General features: G+C 50.8%; 1 protein-coding gene across 7 annotated transcripts in view; it reads right to left on the bottom strand.

Annotated features, from left to right (window-relative positions):
- The window catches only part of MPRIP (myosin phosphatase Rho interacting protein), a 116,212-nt gene that overhangs the window by 33,456 nt on the left and 63,045 nt on the right, over positions 1-19,711 (bottom strand). For 3 of the 7 annotated variants that reach the window (XM_084763768.1, XM_084763769.1, XM_084763767.1), the window contains exons 4-10: positions 16,080-16,231; positions 14,065-14,149; positions 7,791-8,025; positions 6,667-6,823; positions 2,748-2,889; positions 1,929-2,036; positions 216-272 (exon numbers count right to left, since the gene is read on the bottom strand). In XM_084763768.1, the coding sequence (XP_084619894.1) occupies positions 216-272; positions 1,929-2,036; positions 2,748-2,889; positions 6,667-6,823; positions 7,791-8,025; positions 14,065-14,149; positions 16,080-16,231 (936 nt within the window). Of the gene's footprint in view, positions 1-215; positions 273-1,928; positions 2,037-2,747; positions 2,890-6,312; positions 6,824-7,790; positions 8,026-14,064; positions 14,150-16,079; positions 16,232-19,711 lie in introns of all 7 variants that reach the window. The other 4 variants (XM_084763763.1, XM_084763765.1, XM_084763764.1 and 1 more) reach the window with 2 other exon arrangements.

Genomic DNA, 19,711 nt, shown 5'->3' on the forward strand with positions numbered 1-19,711 from the left:
ATAAGCCAGCCCCACAGCCATAGGCTGGCTGTTTTGCCTCTGGGGAAACCTAGGCCTTTAAGAGAACTTTCTGGAGCAATCAGCCAGGAGCTAGGACTGTAGGATTCTGTAGGCCAAGGGCATGAATCAGGCCTCACAGACCCACCTGGGGTAAGACAAGCTGGGACTCGCACCTGCTCCCCAGGCCTCCAGGCCTCAGCCTTACACACACTCACCTGGCCATCCTCATACTGCTTGGTTAGCCAGCCTTTCTTGAAATTCAGCAGGTCAGGCTGAGAAAGAAAAAAAAAAAAAGCAGCTCAAGGAAAACCATGGTGGGTTCCCCAGCGATGGACAAAATGTGTCCAAAAGGATTGTTTTTAACTAGATGAAGCAACACCAGAAAAAGTTTTCACCACCTACCACATAAGCCTGACCCACTCTCTTGCCCCAGCATTGCTGCCCAGAGGCATGTGCGTGCCCCTGAGGAAGAAGTTGAGGGGCAAGGCGAGACAACACTGCCTTACTTAACCTGGGCACAGGAGCACAGGCTGCCTGGCTACTCTGAGGCCTCTATTCCGGCTTATTCAGGACTTGTGCTCCTCCTGCCTTGGGGCACAGCACGGGCCCAGGTGGAGAGTCTTCATGTACTGTATGTACAAGGGACGCCTGCAGTAACAGCTGAAAGGGGAATCCAAAGGCTCCTGCTGAGGCTGCACAAGGGCTGTAGGCCAGAAGCCTGAGAGGCAGACTGTGTCTGGGGAGGAGAAAGCAGTAGCAACAACCTTTTCCAACTTTCAGGTTGCTCTTATACCAGCAGGAAGTTCAGTCTTATTTCCTATTCAGGAAGGTAGATCAAGGACTACCAGCACTGAGTCGGGTGCTGGCTCTACCGAGGAGTAGTCTGCATTCTGTTGGGGTCAAAGTTCTCATCTGTTAAAGTACACCTGAAGGCCAGGCTTGCAAGACCCCAGCCACCCCTTCTGTGGCCCCAGCACTCTCAAATCTTCCACAGCTGTCCTGATCAGAAACTGGTTTTGATGTCTCTTACTACTCCAAGGACGGGGAGTGATCCAGAGAAGCAACACCAGCTAGGACAGGCATCCTGGGAGTTCCTGCTCCGTTGTGGAGTCCACAGTAGACTCCTGCCTTGCCCCGACAGAGCACGGTAAGACGAGGCTTCCCTCTGTGGAGCCTTGCTGTACCCCATGCTTCACAAGACTTCCTTCTGCAAGAACTGTTGGAAGTACCAACAGAAGTGGATGCCCCAGCCCAGGGCCCTGGACAAAGGGAACTCCTTTCTGGCTCCCCTGCTGAGCTGCTGCTCTAGGGCAGTCTTAAACTTTCTGCTGTGGTCATCACTGCTCTGGCGCCTGCCTCAGGGAATGGTGGAGGTTGGTCCCTGTGGGTCTTTCCTCTCTGGGCCTTTGGTGGCTGCCAGCTGAGCTGATAGAGAGACTGCTGCTGCCTGGGGGATGAGAGCTGCTGAGTGTGCCATGTCTCCTGGGAGGCTGTAGACTGTGTTGAGAAACCAGGCCGAACATTGTCTGCAGCTTCATTCATGTACACGCTCTCAAACAGGACAAAACTGTCAATACAACATGGCTCCTGTTCCAAAGTGCCACAAAAATAAACACCAAAGGCAGTACAGCAGAGGTCAAGTTGGGCTTTACACCTGTAATGGCCTGGCAGCCTCCTGCGCACAGAGACCTTCACGTGCTACTTGGAGCCACACAGCCCTGAGTCCTGCTGGGCCCAGGAGGGAGAAGAATGGTCAATTTCCAATAGGTTGCAGAGCAGTGGGTGGGGCACTCACAGGCATGAGGGTGGTACAGAGGAAGGGCTGGTGTGGACAGATAGACATAAATGGACAGTGGCCCAGAGTGGCCAGAAGCAGCAGTGGTAGTGGCACAGATCTCCAGAGAACTTGGCACATGGCCTGGGCTCACCGTCATGGAGGATTCTGTGGACCTCCTGTCCAATGACTTGGCTCTTCGGTGTGGAGACAGGGGACAAGCATCTGAGAGAGGAGCTGTGGGGGCTTCGTTGGCAAAATCCTGTGGCAGAGAGCAGCCACCCATCAGTACAGCTCAGGGCAGCTTGGGCAGGCACAGGGCAACGAGTTGGGTAGTTCACTCCTCCTTGAATGGGGCAGTGGTCAGTTTGGGATGACCCATGCCCTGGCATGCTTGGCCAGTGGAGCAGCCTTTTCTTTAGAGGCCTGGTCATCACTGTCCTGGCCCCACCCAATTCTGCAGCTTCTCAGGTTACAGAAGGAAGATAGCAGGCACCTCTTGAGCAACAAAGAAACCGCAAAGAAGGGCTTGGGTACAGCAGGCCACAGAAGAGACAGGTGGGCAAGAGGCTGGAGGAGTCTGGGAGGAAGAGGAGGACTGCTGAGGTCTGTCGGACCTTGTGAGCCAAGCAGAGGACGAGGGTACAGCGTGCCACTCCAAAAACAAGAGAGGAAAGAAGGTTCATATTTGGCTTTGTTCCTGGGTGGCCTCAGTGAGAAGAAACTGTGCTAGTTTCAGCTGGGATCTGAAACTCACTGAAGCACCCTGTGGCATAGGAGGCTGATGCTGCAGGAGGGGGATGTGGAAGACAGACTGGTGCTCAAGAGGCTAAGAGGAGGAGAAGAGTGGAGGCCCAGAGAAATATGTCCCTGATATGCATGGGACTCAGAGGTGTATATATGGCAGTGTGTTCATTCCCCAGAGCCCAGCCATGCTGCCAAAGGCCCCACTCAGCCCCACACTGGAGCTCACCCGCTTTCTAGGAATGGCCCGTTTCTCACTGCGGCCCTGACGAGTGTCACTTGATGGAGAGGTCATAATCAGCATGTTGGTTTCCATGTGCTCTGTCTTTTCAATATCCAAGGCCTCAAATTTCTCAATTACCTGGGACCTCCTACAAAAAAGGACATGAAGCTGCTAAACCAGAGTCTCCCTGTTCCCAAGGTGGAGTGGGTCTCAAGTCCAGTAGGGGCTCCTGTGGTCAATTTGCACACCTGGCTACCTCCCTGCGCTCCAGCGCTAGCCTTCCTGTTAAGCATATGAGGAACCCTTCACACAGTCCTGAGAGGACTTTGGACACAGATTCAGTCTACTTGAGTTCCATGTGCCCCTGCTCCATGGTGGGATGGAGCAGCAACAGAACCCTTCCACACTGGGCCTGCCCCGGCCCTGCCCCAACACTGGATTCATACACCTTGGTAACCACCCTGAGTCAGACACAATAAAAGACAACCACCACCTCCGCACACATTGCAGCCCTCTAGTTACAATGCACCCCACCGTAAGATGTTCAAAATTTAGCAAGATAAAGGCCCATGAATTAACAGTTCCTGCTAACATTAAAAGGAATCAAAATCAAAATCAAACAAAGCAGTTGATTTCATGTGAAAGGCCAGTGGCCTCGTCAGGTGGTCTGCGGCTGAGACGACGGGGCTGAGATGGAAGCGAAGCGGGTGGAGGAGGCGCGAACACAGCAGAGGGTGGAGAGGGCAAGACCTGAAAGAAAACAAGGCTGGGAAATGAATGAACAGAAAAAGACTGCTTTTAAAATTCAAATCATGACAAATCAAAGTTATCTAAAGAATTAAAGCAGCAAACCCCAAGGTAATGGCTACAGAAAGGAAACCCATGATCACCCACAGCCTGAGGAGTCATCTCAGGGGATCAGGCAGAAGACTTGGGCTGCCCACCTGGGTCTGACATCTGACTTAAGACCTGCTGGGAGAAGGACCCCTTCTCACTAAGCCTGAGACTTGCTCTCCTCGGGACACTGTACTGCCTTACAATGAGGGTGAGCGTGACCTGCATTCTGGACAAGTGGGTGACCAGCTAAGGGGAAATGATAAAGGTCTCTCCCAGAAGAGGAAGAACATGGCCTAGGACCCAGGAATCTCTTTTTTCAGTGCTTACTACAAATCTACCTCTAGCGTCCCTTTCCTCAAGGGAGGTAGGAGGCCAGGGGCAGCCAGGGTTCAGGAGACTTTTGGGTGCTCTGCCTCCACATTCAGCATTGTTAGAAGATTGGTGCCGGGTTAGCCTGCTGTGCCCATATAGGCTGAGGTGAAAAGGCTGGCTGAGATCAGTAAGCTAAGCAGCTGCTGGTTGCCAGGTAGAGGAAACCTTCGGAAGTGCAGCCAGGGTGTACCGCATAGCCAGACTGCAGGAAGATCTGGACACCCACAGCCCCGGGCTACTGCTTCTTCTCGGGCTGAGAGCACTGTACCTGGCTAGAGGACTTCAAGCTCCCAGGGTAGCAGAAGGGCTGTGCCAGGCCAGGCTGGCATGCATGGTGTGGGTCTGTAGGGCTCCAAGCAGAGTAGTCAGCATGAGAAACAGGAGGCACTTGCTATAGCTGCTTGACAGGGACACCACTAAGAGATGCTGAGACCGGGGCGTTGGCAACCTCTACAGCTGGTTCTCTGTTGCAAGGTTGGTGTATTTGAGGCAACAGAGGTGAGACAGAAAGTGCCTCATTCAAGTGGAACTGGCAGGTGTAGCTCTCAACCTGGAAGGTGGAGCAGTCAGGGTTCCATGGGGTGGGGACAGTTTTTTGTTAGTCACTAACAGTGTTGTAAGGACCACAGCTTCCCCACACTTAGCAGGCACAGGTCTAAGAACCGATTATAAGAGCTCCTTCAAAGGCTCAGAACTATTGATACTCAGGTGGGGCTGCTTACTGGTTTATGAAAGTTTTCCAGAACCAACCCTGTGGTTTCAACATCTGCCTGGCTGTGTGGCAGGTCTGTCTTGGCTACCACTCAATGCAAAGTAGCTAGTATCTTGCCATTCTCCCCTATCAGGGGCCAGGATCCAGTCCAGCACCAGGTGGACTACTAGGGGCTCAGAAAGAAGTCCTCAAAGAGCAACACCAACCAAGATCATTCAGGAAGGGATAGTTGTAGGGTTAACGTGCAGAAGGAGCACAGGCACCAACACCAGCTGAAACCCATCCCCACAGTGCAAACAACATGCAAGAACAAACCCTGGAGACTGCATCTGTCTCAGGTAGTTGACAAGAATGAATTCAAAATTAACTTCTTGACACGTGGCCTAGCCAAGCAGGTGTGCAAAATGTTAACTCTGGTCTGGCACTAATTTAAGGCATAGGTGACTCCATTTTGTAACCACCAAAATGAGGCTGCTCAGCAGCCAGTGCAAACTCTCCCCTGCCCAGCCTGTAAGCCTCCTTAATTAATAGGACCTTTTACTACTGTTAGCCCAAATGCTTAGAAAAGACAACAGGAGCTCTGGTCCTGGTACCTGTCATGGTATCAGAGTTCCTGCTAAAGGCCTACTCACTAGCCATTATTTATTATGAGGGGTAGGGATCACCCAATTTTTAAGCCTCGAGTTTTCACATCCATGAGTCAGGGATAAGAGTAACAGGTTCCTCATAGAGACAGCACTAGACTGTGAAGATAGTCGATTATATGGAATGCCAGGGAGCCACATAGCACTCAGTGTCCACTGTCTGCCTGAGGGTCCACAGGCCATTTGAACAACCTGGGTTAGGTGTCAGCTAATTTTGAGTCGAGAAAAAGGGACAAGAGAAAGTCCTCTCCAATCTCACCCTGCCCTTAACACCTGCAGCCAGGGCAGGGAAGACACTCAAGATATTTCCAGAGTGGCCTTTCTGAACAGAGAACTTTTTAATAAATCCAATGAAAGCTCTCCTTTCCTACCCAATAGCAAAATAGACAGATGTGCTTCTGAAGTTCCTGGGGGCTGCCATGGATCTCTAGAATCTGCCTGGTGTTAGGAGGGGGCAGCACACCAGTAGAATGTTCCCTAGGACTCACTTGGGACAGCAGAGCAGGAGAAAACCAGGCAGGAGTCTTATCTTTTCAGCACTAAGTACTATATCTCTGCCACTGGTGGGAAGCCATTTTAGCAAAACCCAGGGGGCAAAACTGGTACCTGGAACACTTGGAAGCTTTCAGGCTGCCTCTTGGTAGGAGGGACTTACACTGCCCCCTCGCTTTCCTGTACCTTGGAACCTCTTCGGTGCCTTCTGACAACTGCAGAACTGCCAGCACGAGGAGGGACTGACTAGTCTCTCTCTGTAGCTCTGAGTCTTCTCAGAGAACAAAGTAGGCCAAGAAGAACAAGATTCAGCCACATAGGGTCTCATCTGGGAAACACTAACCTACAGCAGCACCTACAGGATAGCTCTGTATCTGGTTGCCAGGAGCTGAGAACTGGTGCCACAATCTGCAGCCCAAAGCAAAAGTGCTCCATACTCTGAACAGAAATCATGTTCCCAAAGTACACTTGTATGAGTACATACATGAATTTGGACCTCTGATGCCCTCCTTACCTCCGCTCGTTGCCAAACAGACGGGCCACCTCTTCCCTGCCAGGGCTCCGGGCCCGAGTCCTATGCTCCAACCGCCTTCTCTCCACCTGAAAGGCTTCTCGATGGCTGATCCGGATGGCCTTAGGGACGTCGGCCAGGGCGGCATACTGCCTGCTGGCTTTAAAGGCAAAGGTGCTCCCCAGTAGCTCTGTTCCCCACCCCCCAGCATTGCTGGAGTCCATGTGGTTGGGCGGCCTTCTGACCTCACCCAAGCTGTCAGGGCAGATGCTGCAGACCACGCGGCTTGGGGCTGGAAGACCTGGGGAGTGAAGGGGGTGGCCGAGTTCCTGTGAAGGTAATCCAGGACAATCATACCTGCCGTGTGGGGTGCTGGGGCTGGGCGGGGAGAGTGGTGGGGGCAGCTGTTCCTCAGCCCTCAGGTCCTGCTTGGCCTTCTCCAGGGAGAAGTAGCCACTCTCTACCCGTACTTTCCGACCACCATCCACACGGTCCCCACTCATGGTGCTTTCATCTGGAAGACAAGAGGAAGCTTGCTCAGACTGCTGCCAGTTTTGTCATGAAAACTTTCTGAAAGCCCAAACATGATCAGCCAGGAGCTGCTTCAACACCTTCCACCTTCACACTCCATAGCTATGACCATGCAAAATCAGAACTATGAGCAGAAATGGACCATCCACCTGCATGGTCTTTACCCCCTACCCTTTCCTCCTATCTGGTCACTTGCAGTCAGACTGGCAGGCAGACCCTTTGCATATAGTTCCGGTGGGGAAGCAGGACTCCATCCTAACCAATGGTTTCATTCTAGACCACAGGCGGACACTAGCCAAAAGGATGACGTTCAGGCTCTTGGTATATTTTTGAGGCAGGAAGGAGGGCTTTTGTAGGCAATGACATGGAGCACATGGACTTTAAATGTAGATAGGTTTGTATGCTGAAGAACTCAGCTTAAGGAGGCAAAGGAAGAAACTTTAGCTCTGCTGGGGCAGCACAGCATGTTGAGTGAAGAGGGCACAGTAACATCAATGGCATCGTCCCTGGCCCTTCTTCCTAGCCAGGTACTGAGGAAGGTGGTAACAATGAGGAGAGGGGCAGTGCTGCCCTAACTGCTACCCCTCTAAAGACAGCAGGCAACCAACCCAGTGGGTTCTAAGAACTAATGAAGTAGGAACCTACGGTACAGGACAGAGGCCTCACAGAGGCAGACCTGTTTCTAGTTCTCTTAAGGTCAATGGAGTAGGTGCTGCATCTTTCTCCTTCACAGGTGAGGTAGAGTAAGCCAAGCTGAAGCTCATAGCCAGGAACCCAGCCATGCCAGGCCAGTGCCACCCAGAACTGATGATGCACAAAGGGAAGAAAAATAGCGGGCTTGTGACAGGACTCAAAGGGTCCATCCCCAGTGTCAGCTGCTGTCCCACTCCAGCAGCACAAGATGGATCACCACAACAAGGAGGCCCGCAGGCTGCTCAGCTGCTGCTCACCTTCTTTGCTTTCTAGGCCTGCTTCCCGAGGAGTGCAAGCAGCAGGAGGCTGGCTCTGGCTGGGACTCTGAGCTGGACTCAGGCTGTTCACATCAGGCTGGTCTTTGGCTCTCATTTCCTCCTGCCAGAGCGTGGATTTGGTGGTGGGGACTTTCTCCGCACTGGGAATGCTGCTGCTGCTACTGCCGCTGCTGCCACTACTGCTAGTGACAGCCATCTTAGCAGGCCCAGGTTCCTGGAGAGACAGTAGTGAGGGTGGCAGCAAATAAGCACATAGCCCAAGCTAGCGCACAGGTCCTGACTGCTAGATTACAAGGAATACAAGGCCAGCAAAAACAGTGTTGGGGGTTGGGAAGCCATTCTATCTTGATTGTTCTTTGTGGCCTCACAGTGCCTTGTCCAAGAAGCCTTGCAGAGGGAAGGTCCTAGGTTTCTACCAGAGCCATGTCACCAAGTATGTAGTTCTCTCTGTATACTGCTAAACTGTGCCTAGAACAGCAGCCCAGTTATTATGGCTGGGCCCACAGGAGTTGATTTAGAGTCTGCTATTCCTCCACTGGTAGGCACTAGACACATAAACAAGGAGATAGGACAAAACAAAAGAGGAGAGTACTCCCCTGAGCCAGGCCCACTGCTATCAAATTTACTGAGGTAAATGCAGAAAGTAAATTCCATAGTATCCTGTAGGCTTACCCACTCTTAAGCTAAAATGGAATACCAGAACTGATGTGAAAGAGCTACTGAAATAAGACAAATGCTAAGGCCTGAACAGCTGTGTGTCATCATTAGAAATCCTTCCCCCATGTTCCTTTGTGCAAATGGGGCCCTTAGGATATAGTTAGATCATGAGAGTGGAGCCCTCATGAATGGAATTAAGTACCCTATAAAAGAGGCCAAGGATATCTACTTTGCCCCTTCCACCATATGAGAGAGGACCAGGAAGTGGGCCCTCATCAGACACCGTATCTGCTGGCACCTTAACCTTGAACTTTCCAGTTTCCAGAATTCTGAGAAAAAAAAAAAAAAAAAAAAAGAACAAAACAAAAAACAATGTCTATTGTATAAGTACCTCACTCTTTGTCATTTTGTGAATAGCACCAAGACTGATGTGAGATACAACATCCTACTCAGACCTAACACCCACACCTGTCTCACATGCACACCTTGATCTCATGTCCAAGTTATTCTTTACTGGTAGCTCAAGTCACTTCCCAGTTTTCCCAGGACACAGAAGTGGTACCACCCTGAGCAGAAAGGGTTTGTGGGGCAGGCTAAACTCAACAGACACAGAAATCCAGTTTCTAAGTAAACAGAGAGTTGAACTCTCTGAGCCCAGATAAAGATGGGGTGGTGATCCCAGGGATCCTGTAGTGCCCAACCATTCTGCTGAGGGGCTGCCAATAGGATGGTTTCAGGTGATTACTATCTTACCACAAAGACAGAGGGGGTAATATATAAATATCCATCTTCCACTCCTGTCTGGTCTCAAGCCAGAGGTGGGCCTGACCCATGCCTCTGACCCAAAAGGAGCTTTTCGTTCTCCTTTATGACAGTTCTCTGTCTCTAGGAGGACAAGTCAAGGACACCCATGCTTGGGGCAATATCTTTTCTTCTTAGCAAGCGAATGAGATATCTAGTTGGGCGGATGTGGCCGCAAAGGGGTGTAGAGGCTCACACTGGACCAAGCCAGCCTGGGTCAGCAGAAGGTGCAGGCACCCAGCTTCACTGCACTTGTCCCTTGTCCCTGAAGAGCCAGCCGTCATGCTCATACTGTTAACAGTGTGGTGAAGTTTGGAGCTGTCATAGGCACCAGAAGGCAATCTAAAGCGAGGGGGGAGGGTTATGTAAGTTCCCTCTGGAGGGTGCCGTTCTCTACTTCTCTGGTATGAAAATGGAGCAGGGGTCACGGTAAGGAGGAAGAGTCCTGCCTTGAAGTAGAGGGCAACAGAAACCGGGACACTCAACATATCCAGATACAGAGCAAAGAGCCATTCTCCCAAGTTCCACATGGACACAGACCTGTGGAGAGCTAGGGCACTCTTGGGTTCGTCATGCCTTGGGGGACTCCTGTTTCCCTCTACTCTAGGCCTTCTCTTAAGCAGCATGTGTCTGAGGAACATCGCCTCTACCATCTGAGTTTCTTCAGGGGCAAGCTGGAGAATTTAGTTTGGACCTAGAAGAAACCAGGGCTTCTGGTCCTCAGTGGTCTAACCTGAGACTCTTCTAGGCTTTGTGTGGGGTTATGAGAGAGAGATGGAAATTGAGCTTCAGCCTAACCCACAGAACTGTAAGGGCCACATAAATGCCTCAGGCAGGAGGGGGTGTGTGTGTGTGTGTGTGTGTGTGTGTGTGTGTGTGTGTGTGTGTGTGTGTGTGTGTGTGTGTGTGTGTGTGTGTGTGTGTGTGTGTGTGTGTGTGTGTGTGTGTGTGTGTGTGTGTGTGTGTGTGTGTGTGTGTGTGTGTGTGTGTGTGTGTGTGTGTGTGTGTGTGTGTGTGTGTGTGTGTGTGTGTGTGTGTGTGTGTGTGTGTGTGTGTGTGTGTGTGTGTGTGTGTGTGTGTGTGTGTGTGTGTGTGTGTGTGTGTGTGTGTGTGTGTGTGTGTGTGTGTGTGTGTGTGTGTGTGTGTGTGTGTGTGTGTGTGTGTGTGTGTGTGTGTGTGTGTGTGTGTGTGTGTGTGTGTGTGTGTGTGTGTGTGTGTGTGTGTGTGTGTGTGTGTGTGTGTGTGTGTGTGTGTGTGTGTGTGTGTGTGTGTGTGTGTGTGTGTGTGTGTGTGTGTGTGTGTGTGTGTGTGTGTGTGTGTGTGTGTGTGTGTGTGTGTGTGTGTGTGTGTGTGTGTGTGTGTGTGTGTGTGTGTGTGTGTGTGTGTGTGTGGTGTGTGTGTGTGTGTGTGTGTGTGTGTGTGTGTGTGTGTGTGTGTGTGTGTGTGTGTGTGTGTGTGTGTGTGTGTGTGTGTGTGTGTGTGTGTGTGTGTGTGTGTGTGTGTGTGTGTGTGTGTGGTGTGTGTGTGTGTGTGTGTGTGTGTGTGTGTGTGTGTGTGTGTGTGTGTGTGTGTGTGTGTGTGTGTGTGTGTGTGTGTGTGTGTGTGTGTGTGTGTGTGTGTGTGTGTGTGTGTGTGTGTGTGTGTGTGTGTGTGTGTGTGTGTGTGTGTGTGTGTGTGTGTGTGTGTGTGTGTGTGTGTGTGTGTGTGTGTGTGTGTGGTGTGTGTGTGTGTGTGTGTGTGTGTGTGTGTGTGTGTGTGTGTGTGTGTGTGTGTGTGTGTGTGTGTGTGTGTGTGTGTGTGTGTGTGTGTGTGTGTGTGTGTGTGTGTGTGTGTGTGTGTGTGTGTGTGTGTGTGTGTGTGTGTGTGTGTGTGTGTGTGTGTGTGTGTGTGTGTGTGTGTGTGTGTGTGTGTGTGTGTGTGTGTGTGTGTGTGTGTGTGTGTGTGTGTGTGTGTGTGTGTGTGTGTGTGTGTGTGTGTGTGTGTGTGTGTGTGTGTGTGTGTGTGTGTGTGTGTGTGTGTGTGTGTGTGTGTGTGTGTGTGTGTGTGTGTGTGTGTGTGTGTGTGTGTGTGTGTGTGTGTGTGTGTGTGTGTGTGTGTGTGTGTGTGTGTGTGTGTGTGTGTGTGTGTGTGTGTGTGTGTGTGTGTGTGTGTGTGTGTGTGTGTGTGTGTGTGTGTGTGTGTGTGTGTGTGTGTGTGTGTGTGTGTGTGTGTGTGTGTGTGTTGTGTGTGTGTGTGTGTGTGTGTGTGTGTGTGTGTGTGTGTGTGTGTGTGTGTGTGTGTGTGTGTGTGTGTGTGTGTGTGTGTGTGTGTGTGTGTGTGTGTGTGTGTGTGTGTGTGTGTGTGTGTGTGTGTGTGTGTGTGTGTGTGTGTGTGTGTGTGTGTGTGTGTGTGTGTGTGTGTGTGTGTGTGTGTGTGTGTGTGTGTGTGTGTGTGTGTGTGTGTGTGTGTGTGTGTGTGTGTGTGTGTGTGTGTGTGTGTGTGTGTGTGTGTGTGTGTGTGTGTGTGTGTGTGTGTGTGTGTGTGTGTGTGTGTGTGTGTGTGTGTGTGTGTGTGTGTGTGTGTGTGTGTGTGTGTGTGTGTGTGTGTGTGTGTGTGTGTGTGTGTGTGTGTGTGTGTGTGTGTGTGTGTGTGTGTGTGTGTGTGTGTGTGTGTGTGTGTGTGTGTGTGTGTGTGTGTGTGTGTGTGTGTGTGTGTGTGTGTGTGTGTGTGTGTGTGTGTGTGTGTGTGTGTGTGTGTGTGTGTGTGTGTGTGTGTGTGTGTGTGTGTGTGTGTGTGTGTGTGTGTGTGTGTGTGTGTGTGTGTGTGTGTGTGTGTGTGTGTGTGTGTGTGTGTGTGTGTGTGTGTGTGTGTGTGTGTGTGTGTGTGTGTGTGTGTGTGTGTGTGTGTGTGTGTGTGTGTGTGTGTGTGTGTGTGTGTGTGTGTGTGTGTGTGTGTGTGTGTGTGTGTGTGTGTGTGTGTGTGTGTGTGTGTGTGTGTGTGTGTGTGTGTGTGTGTGTGTGTGTGTGTGTGTGTGTGTGTGTGTGTGTGTGTGTGTGTGTGTGTGTGTGTGTGTGTGTGTGTGTGTGTGAAGCAGTGCAGCAGTGCAATAGCACTGGTAGAGGAGGCTGAGAACTTTGTGCCCTGGTTCTGAGGCATGCCCTCAGGGAAGGGGTGACTTCCCTGTAGTGTGATCATAGGGCTTTTTTTATTGGCTAGACAGCTGGAGCCTGGCCACAGGGCAGCATCATTTGGAAGGGACAAAGCTGTGGGGGAAGGGACACATCCAGATTTCTAGCCTGACCCAGGCTCTCTCCAGTACATAGAGAGTTACCTTATTTGGAGGCAGAAGCTCTAAGCTGCAGTGGCTCCAAGGCATTACCATGGAAACAAGGCGTAACCCTAACCACTGTTATGCAGCCAGGACTTTTTCCTCTCAAATTAGGCAGCTTGAGGGATTTGATCATTAACTGCTGCTCTCAAGCAGAAGGCTCTACTTTCAGCTTCCCGGAAACTGACTGCATGTTTTCATGACATCTAGTTAGGGGTACTATTCTCCAGGAAGGCTGGCTTGGGTGCCCTCTGGGCTCTTTGGGTAAGGATGAGATGTAGGATGGATGCTGGTCAGCAGAGGCAGGCCTGGTCAGCAGAGGCAGGCCTGGTCAGCAGAGGCAGGCCTGGTCAGCAGAGGCAGGCCTGGTCAGCAGAGGCAGGCCTGGTCAGCAGAGGCAGGCCTGGTCAGCAGAGGCAGGCCTGGTCAGCAGAGGCAGGCCTGGTCAGCAGAGGCAGGCCTGGTCAGCAGAGGCAGGCCTGGTCAGCAGAGGCAGGCCTGGTCAGCAGAGGCAGGCCTGGTCAGCAGAGGCAGGCCTGGTCAGCAGAGGCAGGCCTGGTCAGCAGAGGCAGGCCTGGTCAGCAGAGGCAGGCCTGGGCTGTATAACCCAGGTCAGCAGCCTCTGCCTGACTCACTCTGCAGCCGAGGAAGCCAGAGCAGCCAGCAAGGACAGCTTGGCCCAGGACTACAGGGTTCTCTTTTGGGCTTTCTCTTTGCTTCCACAGGGCTCTGGCTTTGTGATGCCCAGAAGACCTATCTTATTCATTCTCAGGACTGGCTTGATTTAGCCAGCTGAGGTCAAAACCCTGGTGAAGGCAACATTTGGTACAAAGGGGAAGAGATGAACATTAAGTACCTACAACCACCCTAGCAAGAGGCCCTTGCTGGAAATTCAGAATGGTGACTTCACCCTTCCAGAACCTAAGGGTGTGGCGAACACAGCACCCTTCCTGCCATAAGTTCAGAATGCTGGCTAGGAGGAGGAAGGGGATGAGGACGGGAGTGACACAGGGAGGGAAAAAGGGAAGGACTGGGCCTGGTGGGCCTGCCTCAGTCACCTAGTTCTGGTCACTCGGGAGTCAGGGCAGAGACCCACCAGGCCTCACCTTCTCTGTTGCTCAGCCTACTATCTATCTGCAGGGCCACTGCTCTCCTTTAGCTGTGGGAGAACAGCTCATCATTCTTCTCTCACCAGAGGCTGACAGGATGGCCAGGGGAAGGGACACATGCTAAGCTGCTATCTCTCAGCATTTCGCCTGCTGGCCTGAACCCTCCAGAAGACGGCCCAGGGCATTCTAGCAGACTATTCTGCTCAGTGACTCAGAGCGGATGAGCTATAGCCTGTGGCTCCTAGAGTAGAGGCAGGAGAGAGGAGGAGGCATGCAAGGTGTGGTGTGACATCTCAGTCCTGACCAGACCTTTCCCCACCCTCTTGTCCTTCCTTCTTCCTAGGCCCAGCTCCATTAGGGGACATGCCACCCAGCCTACCTGTGGGGTGGGTGGCTCTACTTTCCGTTTCTTCTTCTGGTTCTGCTTGTTGGTTCGGGGATATACCATGAGCATCTCTAGCCACCTGGGAAGACAGGAGGAGAAATAGCACCAGGTAAGTCCTCAGCTTTCAGGACCCATGACTCTAGGATTTGCTGGGGTGGTATAGACCTTAGGTTCTCAGGTACCTTTTCTGGAGATACCTGTCCAGTGGTCAGACACTGAGCAGGGTGAGAGTGCAGCAGCTGGGTGAGACTATGCCATATAACAAGCCAGGAAAAGCACGGGCTGTAGTGAGATTAGGCCAGACAGTGACTCTTTCATTGCTACCATGGGCTCAGGGGCAAGATGACTTCTCTATTCTGACAAAGGCATCCCGGAACGAGGGACATCATTGTTCCATTACTGACCCAGTCTCAACTTTAAAACTGTCCACCCATATATGGCTTTGGTGAGTGCACAGCCAGGCAATAATTGGCAGCCAGTTAGGGCTGCTGTGGCAGATAATGGCTGAGAGGAGAAAACCAAGAGTTATATCAACAAAATTCCCATGGTGGGTCACCTCAGGAGTAAGTGGCTACCACCACCTATACAGGAAAATTGCCAGGCAACTCAGGTTTGAACAAGGCCACATAGTTGCCAAGGATCTTCCACCAGAGCCTGTGTTCTAGAAAGCCATTCTGGGCCAGTGAGAGAAAGCGTAAAGAGAGAAAGAGCTGTAGGCAAAATGTTAAGACCCCAGATCTGGCAATGTCACTGTCTAACCACGTCCTAGGGTGCTGCTAGTCCCTCAAGGTTCATCTTATTTCTGAAATCAGTGGCTGATGATAGCATGTCCAGAATTTCAGGAGGACAGAGGGTCTGAAACCTGGTCTCAGCTCTGGCTAAAGGGCACAGCAGCCAGCCTTCTCTCTAGACAAGCAGTAACTGCAGGAACCACAAGAGAGACAGGGATCCAAATTCCACAAAACAGCAGGGACCATGCTGGGTCCAGGCCACATCCCTGTACCTGTCAGTACTCCTGGGACAAGAGAGGGGCTCCTTGAGGTGCTTCTATAATTTGGGTTTGCTGCAAGAAGGGAAGAGAAGCATCCCATTGCTTTTGGGAGCAGTCTTGGAGCTGGGAGCTAGGGAAACCAAGTTTTGTGCAGGGAACCACAGCTGCTGCACAAAGGGCTGCTCAGCCCAGCTCAACCCGTGTGTAGGGACCCAGAAGTTGCTAAGGACACAAAGGCCTACTCCCTCAGAGGCTAGGAGGGTGAGGTTCCCTAGGAAGATCCATTTGGGACATGTGTGCTGGATCAGGCCAGGCAGCAGCAGTCAGGAGTACAGAAGGTCAATCACATCTGACTGCTCCTCTGCTCCTGACCCTCAGATGCCTTGGTATCGCGCATGGGTTCATTAGAAGCCCTGGAAAGCCTTGAATGTTGTGTTCTGGGTTAAACTTAGGAAGACACTCAAAGTACTCCTCCAGATTATCCCCAGAAGCTTGAAAAGAATTCTCTGTCATCCAGCAGAGGCTATCTCTTCAGTATTGGGCTGGCTTCCTGAAGAGCTACACTAGAGATGCAACTGATGCTAAAGGAAGGCAGTTTTCTCAATGGCCTGTTACTTGCTCACACCAGAAGGCTTTGTGTCCTCACTTCCCTCTACGATGTGCTACATCCTCTCAACCCCAGATCGATGTCTTCCAAAGCTTTGAGACACCTGCCTTCTTCCAGCATTATAGGATGAACAGGGTTCATCACTGAGGAAAACACACACATGTGGATCACCTGGAACTTTCTGTGCTACACAAGACATGTTTCTCAAAGGGGCCGCCACATAAGCCAACTGATTCTACTTGAGAGGAAGGCATGGGCAGCACTATGTAGCTGCGTACCAGTGAGGTACTGAGTGAGGACAGGGGTGTATGATGTGTGGGGTGGAAGATCAGAAGCCTGGGAGGAAGCCCGGGAGTCCCCCAAAATGGGTGAACAAGAAGACAGTGTCTCCTGTGGCTCTGGTCAACTTACCCACTGATGATCTCCTTGGTCTCTGCCCTGATGAAATGTTCCTTGTCAGGCGTCAGGATGCAGAGGGAGAACTTCTGCCCTGTGCGGGCCTCCCCATCCACCACATCTGTGCACTGGTTCATGTTGATGGTGCCCTGGGGGAGGGTGGTGGGCTGCAAGTGCAAAACAAGTCACTCAAAAGAGGTAGGATCTGGTCCCACAGTCACCAGCAGTAGCAAGCCCTCCCCTTCAGTCCTCAGCCCTCATAGCACCACTTCCTACCCACCCACCCATGGTGGGGCAGGCCAGCTGGACTCTTTTAGAGGACACCCAGCTGGACTTCACTTCCTACTTGGAGAACAGTGTCCTAGCTTGCACCGGAGGAGGGGGCACGACAGTGAGAGAACAACTCAGTGACAACTGCTGGGGAGAAGAGGCAGGCAAGATCCGAATCTCAGATCAGTGAGGAAAAGCTTCCTAGACAGTAGGCTCACCATAGTAAGGTTATTTTTGGTTTGTTTGTTTTTAAGACAGAAGTAGGTGAGTAAGGTGAGTAAGGTAGTGCTCATATCCTTGAGCACTAGCCCTGAGGCTGGGAGATAGACCCAAAGGCTCACCTACACCAGCCCGGCTTTAAGGAGCCCTGCAGAGACTTCTTTGAGGGCTAGGGAATCAACACACATGCACTGTTTAAGACACTGGAATTAAGAACAGAAAACCAAAATCAGAAAAGGAAGGCTTTGAGAGATTCCCACTGCCATGAAGGGCTGGGTGAGAGAATGTCTGTCTGATGCCCTGTCTTGCCTAGATCCGAATCCTGATCGCTTTCTGGGTGGGGCGGCGTGCCCAGGACAAGGCCCTAACTTTCCTTGTCTCGTCTTTCCAGCGCCAGTCCCTTCTAGTCCACATAAGTCTTAGTTACAGGCCCTTTCTAGCCTCCTGAACCTGCTTTGGGTAAACTGTCCTCTCCTATACAGAAGCAAATGTTCTTCACCCTTGGATCACTGAGACAGAAGAGAAAACCAGTGCTATGGGGCTTGTGAGAACTGAGTGACATAAGCTGTGCAGTCAGCCAGGAGTGATCAGATGAAAAGGATGCGTCTTCTCTCTTGCTGGAACTCCATCCCAATCTTGGGGATTCAACACTGACAGCATGGCTGTGATGGATTTCAGACCCATGTAACTGACTACATTATGAACTATGAGTTCATAATGAACTAAGAATAGATGTGTTAAGTGGGGATGATAAAACATATCAGCAAAATAATCATGCTATTCTTTTCCTCAAGGGATTGGCCACCAGGCTGTTTAAGGAGTCAGTGTTGCCAAAACTGCTCAGGTCCCTACAGCCCAACTCTTCCCCCATGCACAGCAACAGTCAGTACTAGAAACTTGACCATGAGCCAAAGACCCTGCCTCTTGGCTGAGTACAGCCATGGTCTCAGCTTCCTTGGCCTCCACCTTATTTCTCTGAGAAAGGGTTTCAAAGGTCAATAGAAGGCAAAGGCAGGCAGACAGGTACGGTGGTGCACAGCTGTAATCCCAGAAGCTGGGAAGTAGAGGAAAGGGGACTGCTGAGTCTGAGGCCAATCAGGCTAGCTGGTGAGGGGGGGAGGGGGAGAAAGAGAGGGGGAGAGAAGGGGAGGAAGGAGAAAAGAAGGGGAGGGGGCAGAGGGGGAGAATGGGAGAGGGGGAGGAGAGAGAGGGAGAGGTAGGAGAGAGGAGTGATGGTGTCTCAAAAAACAAAAGCAGAAAGGCACAAAATAGGCTAGGACAGAAGGAAATTAACATTCATTTTAAACTAGTGTCTTTGATGCCCCCACTGCCCATTACTAACCAGAAGGAGGGCATTACTGGACCCTGTCACACACAGGAAAGAACAATCAGGAAATATCATAGAAGGAAGGGATTTTGTCTCTAGAGCCCAATGTACTCAGAGGGCTTCCCATGAAATGGGAAGAAACTGTTACAAAATTATCTCACTGACAGCTAATTTCTCTTTAATGCAGCTTTACTGAGATATCATTTATATAACTAACACAGCCTACCTGTTTAAAGAGCATAATTCGATGGCTCTTCAGCATTTACAGAATTGTACAATATTCACCCCATTAGCCATTTCCTCTCCCTCCCTCCAATCCCTCTTACTCATCTAACACTTTCTATAAACAGAGCCACATGGTGGGTGGTCCTTTGTGTCTGGAAACTCCTCCCTCCTTCCCACACTCTGAAGGTTCATTTGTGCAGGCTGACTAGCAATCTACCACGCAATGAGCCCCATCTGGTTTTCTCGCTTTACCACTTGATATTGTTGTGAACACAATGCTATACATGCTTAAGCATTTGAACGGCCACACAGTTTTACTGCTCTCAGGTGGATAGCTAGCCGTGAAACTGCTGGGTCAAATGGGAACTGTACGCTACTCTTTCCAATACAACATCATTTCCTGAAGTGGCTGTATCATTTGGCTTGAGCTGTGAACTCAACAAAACCAAACCAAGAGAAACCTCCCCCTAGGTGTGGGTGTGCCATAGTATGCTCGGATTTCAGTCCTAGTCTTCCACCTTGTTTGAAACAATGTCTCTTTATTGTTCACTGCATGAACAAGGGAGCTGGTCTTCAGGCTGCTCGGGATCCATCTCATCCCCGAGTCCTCACATTTTGTGGGGCAAGTGCATTATCTGCTGGGACATCTCTCTCACTCCACATTAACTTTCCCCCTTTACTTGGTTGTCTTTTTAATGGGAATAACATAAGTGACAGCTTTATAAAGGTATTATGATAAAAGCTATTTTCTCAAATCTTTACATTTATTTATTTAGTATACCTGTGTGTGAGCTCACCCAGGACACAGCACATGTGAATAGGTCAAAGAACAACCTTCAGGAGTTGGTTTTCTCTCCACTATACAATCTTGGGATTGAACTCACGCCATCAGGCTTGGTGGCAGGCACGCTTACCCCATTTGAGCCATACTGCGGCCCTTGTTTTATTTTTAAAGTTAGTTTCCACCTGAGGGTTTCACACATACTTTATTTTGTTGATTCCCATCCCCACCTCTCCCTCCTCTCACTGCCCCAGTCCCACTGTGCCCTTGTGCCCCTATTTCTCCTGCGACTTTGCTCTACTGTTTTCCCAAACTCCCCCCTTAGCAATTCTGCCCCTGCCCCCTAATCCTATGTGCACCCTTCCTAGTTTTCTGGTCCTTACTCAGATTTCTCCAGCTTGGACAACATATTTAACTGACAGAGCTGAGGATCTGCACACAGGAGACAATCTTGTGGGATCTGCCTTTCTGAAAGCCTAGGTTACTTTACTTAAAGTAATGTTTTCCAGTTCTATCCATTTTCCTAAAATTTCATAATCTCATTTTTCCTTACAGCTCAATAAAACTCTATTGTATATGCACATCACGACTATTCTGAGAGCCCATCTTACTCTGGTGAGAATAATAATCAAGAAAATGACAATAAATACTGGTGAGGATATGGGTAAAGAGTAACTCTTTATCTATTGTTGGTAGTGTGAGCAAGTGCAGCCACTACAGAAAGAAATGTGGTGGCATCTCAAAAAACTAAGAACAGAAAGAGCTCCCTTATGGCCCAGCTATACCACTCCAAAGGATACGGAGACACCTGCCCGTCCAGAGTTA

The sequence above is a fragment of the Acomys minous genome (genome assembly GCF_964271855.1).
Source record: "Acomys minous genome assembly, chromosome: 16".
Taxonomy (NCBI): Eukaryota; Metazoa; Chordata; class Mammalia; order Rodentia; family Muridae; genus Acomys; species Acomys minous.